The sequence below is a fragment of the Penaeus monodon genome, chromosome 9, assembly GCF_015228065.2.
Source record: "Penaeus monodon isolate SGIC_2016 chromosome 9, NSTDA_Pmon_1, whole genome shotgun sequence".
NCBI classification, from domain to species: domain Eukaryota; kingdom Metazoa; phylum Arthropoda; class Malacostraca; order Decapoda; family Penaeidae; genus Penaeus; species Penaeus monodon.
This window is the reverse complement of record NC_051394.1, coordinates 43,334,908-43,337,407: the sequence shown is the minus strand read 5'-3', so window position 1 is coordinate 43,337,407 and position 2,500 is coordinate 43,334,908. Positions and strand designations below refer to the sequence as shown.

General features: G+C 52.5%; 1 protein-coding gene across 4 annotated transcripts in view; it reads left to right on the top strand.

The window, feature by feature from the left end:
* The window catches only part of LOC119577186 (facilitated trehalose transporter Tret1-like), an 11,507-nt gene that overhangs the window by 7,644 nt on the left and 1,363 nt on the right, over positions 1-2,500 (top strand). For all 4 annotated transcript variants that reach the window (XM_037924912.1, XM_037924913.1, XM_037924910.1 and 1 more), the window contains 4 exons: positions 243-393; positions 691-854; positions 1,063-1,770; positions 2,056-2,173. In XM_037924912.1, coding sequence (XP_037780840.1) covers positions 1,088-1,770; positions 2,056-2,173 — 801 coding nt within the window. In that variant the 5' untranslated portion in view covers positions 243-393; positions 691-854; positions 1,063-1,087. Of the gene's footprint in view, positions 1-242; positions 394-690; positions 855-1,062; positions 1,771-2,055; positions 2,174-2,500 lie in introns of those variants that run through there.

The window sequence follows — 2,500 nt, the reverse complement described above, 5'->3', positions numbered from 1 at the left end:
AAAAATCTTACTCATGCATTCATTGCCTGATTTACTCATGCGTAGACTTACTCGCATCTTTTAAAAAGGCTTCTCAATTTAATTATGTACTCATCTGTACTCTCTCACCTGTATTCACTATATTCATTCATCGAACGTCTTACACGAGTACAGATTGACGTGTTTATAAGTACATTTCTCGAGTTCCTCTCTCCATCTTCTGGCGCAGTCACTTGTACTTATGTTTACTCACTCCTTACCAGGTGGGCTTGGTGAGTCTGGTGGGTCTGTCTTACTTCTCACTGGGTGCCATGCTCCCGTGGCCCTCCCCGGCACTCTCCGATATGGCCGAGAATAATGCCACTCTTGTTGGCACTGAAATTTTTCTCACGTCGGCTGAGAAGGATATGACAGGTGAGTTACTGTGTGTGGGTGTGTATAAGTGTGTGTGTGTGTGTGTGTGTGTGTGTGTGTGTGTGTGTGTGTGTGTGTGTGTGTGTGTGTGTGTGTGTGTGTGTGTGTGTGTGTGTGTGTGTGTGTGTGTGTATGTGTGTGTGTGTGTGTGTGTGTGTGTGCGTATGTATGCGTGTATGTACGCGTAGATGTGTACACAGAATGTGAACATACCATTATAAACATTGTCAATATGGACTTCTTTATTTCCCCATCCTTCCCCAACCTCTGACTTCTCCCCTCCCCCTCCCCCACCAGGCAGCCTCGTGTACCTAGGGACGCTTTTCGGGGCGTGGGTGGCAGGTTTCCTCGTGAGCGCTGTTGGGCGGCGTCGATCCCTGCAGCTGATCGTGGCGCCCTTATGTGGTGGGCTGGCTCATCAACGGCCTCGCCCCCAACCCCCCTGTGCTGCTCACTGGAAGGTAGGTCTGGGTTTGAGGAGGAAATTCTGTGTGTTCGCTCTTCATTCTGGAGACTAGGGCTGGGTTTATGTTTGTGCTGTTGTTTTGGAATTGGTATCTGTTATTAATGAAGTGATAGTGGTGTGTTTTTTCTATGATATTTTAAGAATTATAGTTTATGGTAACATGCACGATAAAGATTCTGGCCCCTTCTGCCTCCGCCCCTCAGGTTCATCCTGGGTCTCGCGGGCGGCATGACCACCATCGCCGGCTACGCCTTCGTGGTGGAGCTGGCGGACGCCCACCTGCGCGGCACCATGGCCACCATCCCCACCATGGGCATCGTGCTGGGCGGCCTGTACACGGTGTCCCTCGGCTACGTGCTGGCGTGGCACGTCCTCGCCTTCGTTTGCATCCTGCCGCCGCTGCTACTTCTCGCCGGCTCCTTCTTCCTGCCGGAGTCGCCGTCCTACCTCGTGGTCAAGGGGCGTCGCCAGCAGGCACTCGTCATCCTGCGGAGCCTGCGCGGGGACTACGCCGACGTGGAGGCCGAGGTGGCCGACCTGGAGCGGCGGAACCGCGTGGGAGGCGGAGAGGGCGGCTGGCGGGGCCTGCTGAAGGCGGACGTGCTCAAGCGCATCGCCGTCGTCGTCACCCTGTTCGCCCTCATGCAACTGTGCGGCAACTTCGTGTTCATGATCTACACGGCGCGCGTCCTGCAGGCGACGGGGGCGCCGTTGGACCCCGACGCCATCACGGCCATCGCGGGGGCGCTCAAAGTGGGCGGGACGCTCGCCGCCATCCTGCTCATGGACCGCGTCGGCCGCAGGAACTGCCTCATCGGCTCGCACGCCGTCAACGCCGCCTGCCTCCTCATCCTCGGCACCTACGTCCACCTGGCCGAGGGCGCCGAGCCGGGTGACGACTCCTTCGACAGGTGAGTGCCCCCTCGGGCCTGGGAAACGAGTAGGAGCACAACACAAATTGCTTTTGTCTTGGGGCGTGTTGCTCCACATTGCTTCCCGTTCCATCTACATCTATCCCCATACCAACACCTATTCTATGCTTACCTACAGCTATTTACATCTCTATACTCTTTGACACGTATCCTCCATTTCCTAAACCACCCAAGATCATAGAACCAACCGCTCACGCGCATCACACTCCCCAACGAACCCCCACTTATAAACACCCCTCAGAAACACCTCCCGACGTCTTCCAGGCTGAAATGGGTCCCCACCGTGTGCGTGACTGTCTCCCTGTTCTTCTGTGACATCGGCGTCCACCCTGTGCCCTATGTCCTTTCATCGGAGTACTTCCCGACCAACCTCAGAGCTCAGGTAGGCCTTATATTAGGATGTAAGGGTGTATGGTATGATAGGATATACTAAACTATGAGGCTGTTTTGTTGCCGGTTATGATAGGCTATACTTTGTGGTTATAAAACATAAGGTTATATAACACAGTGGAGTGTAAGGTTATATTGTGCTGTAAGCTATAACATAATATAAAGCTATTTTCTATAGTAGGTTACAGTAAGCTGTATTATTCAGTAGATTCAGTTCAGTAGACTATTAGAGGCCAAGAAGATATGGTATATCATAGAATATATTTTTTTGTTCTTAGAATCAGAATATAAACATTTGAATTTTTGGTTTGTTTAAACT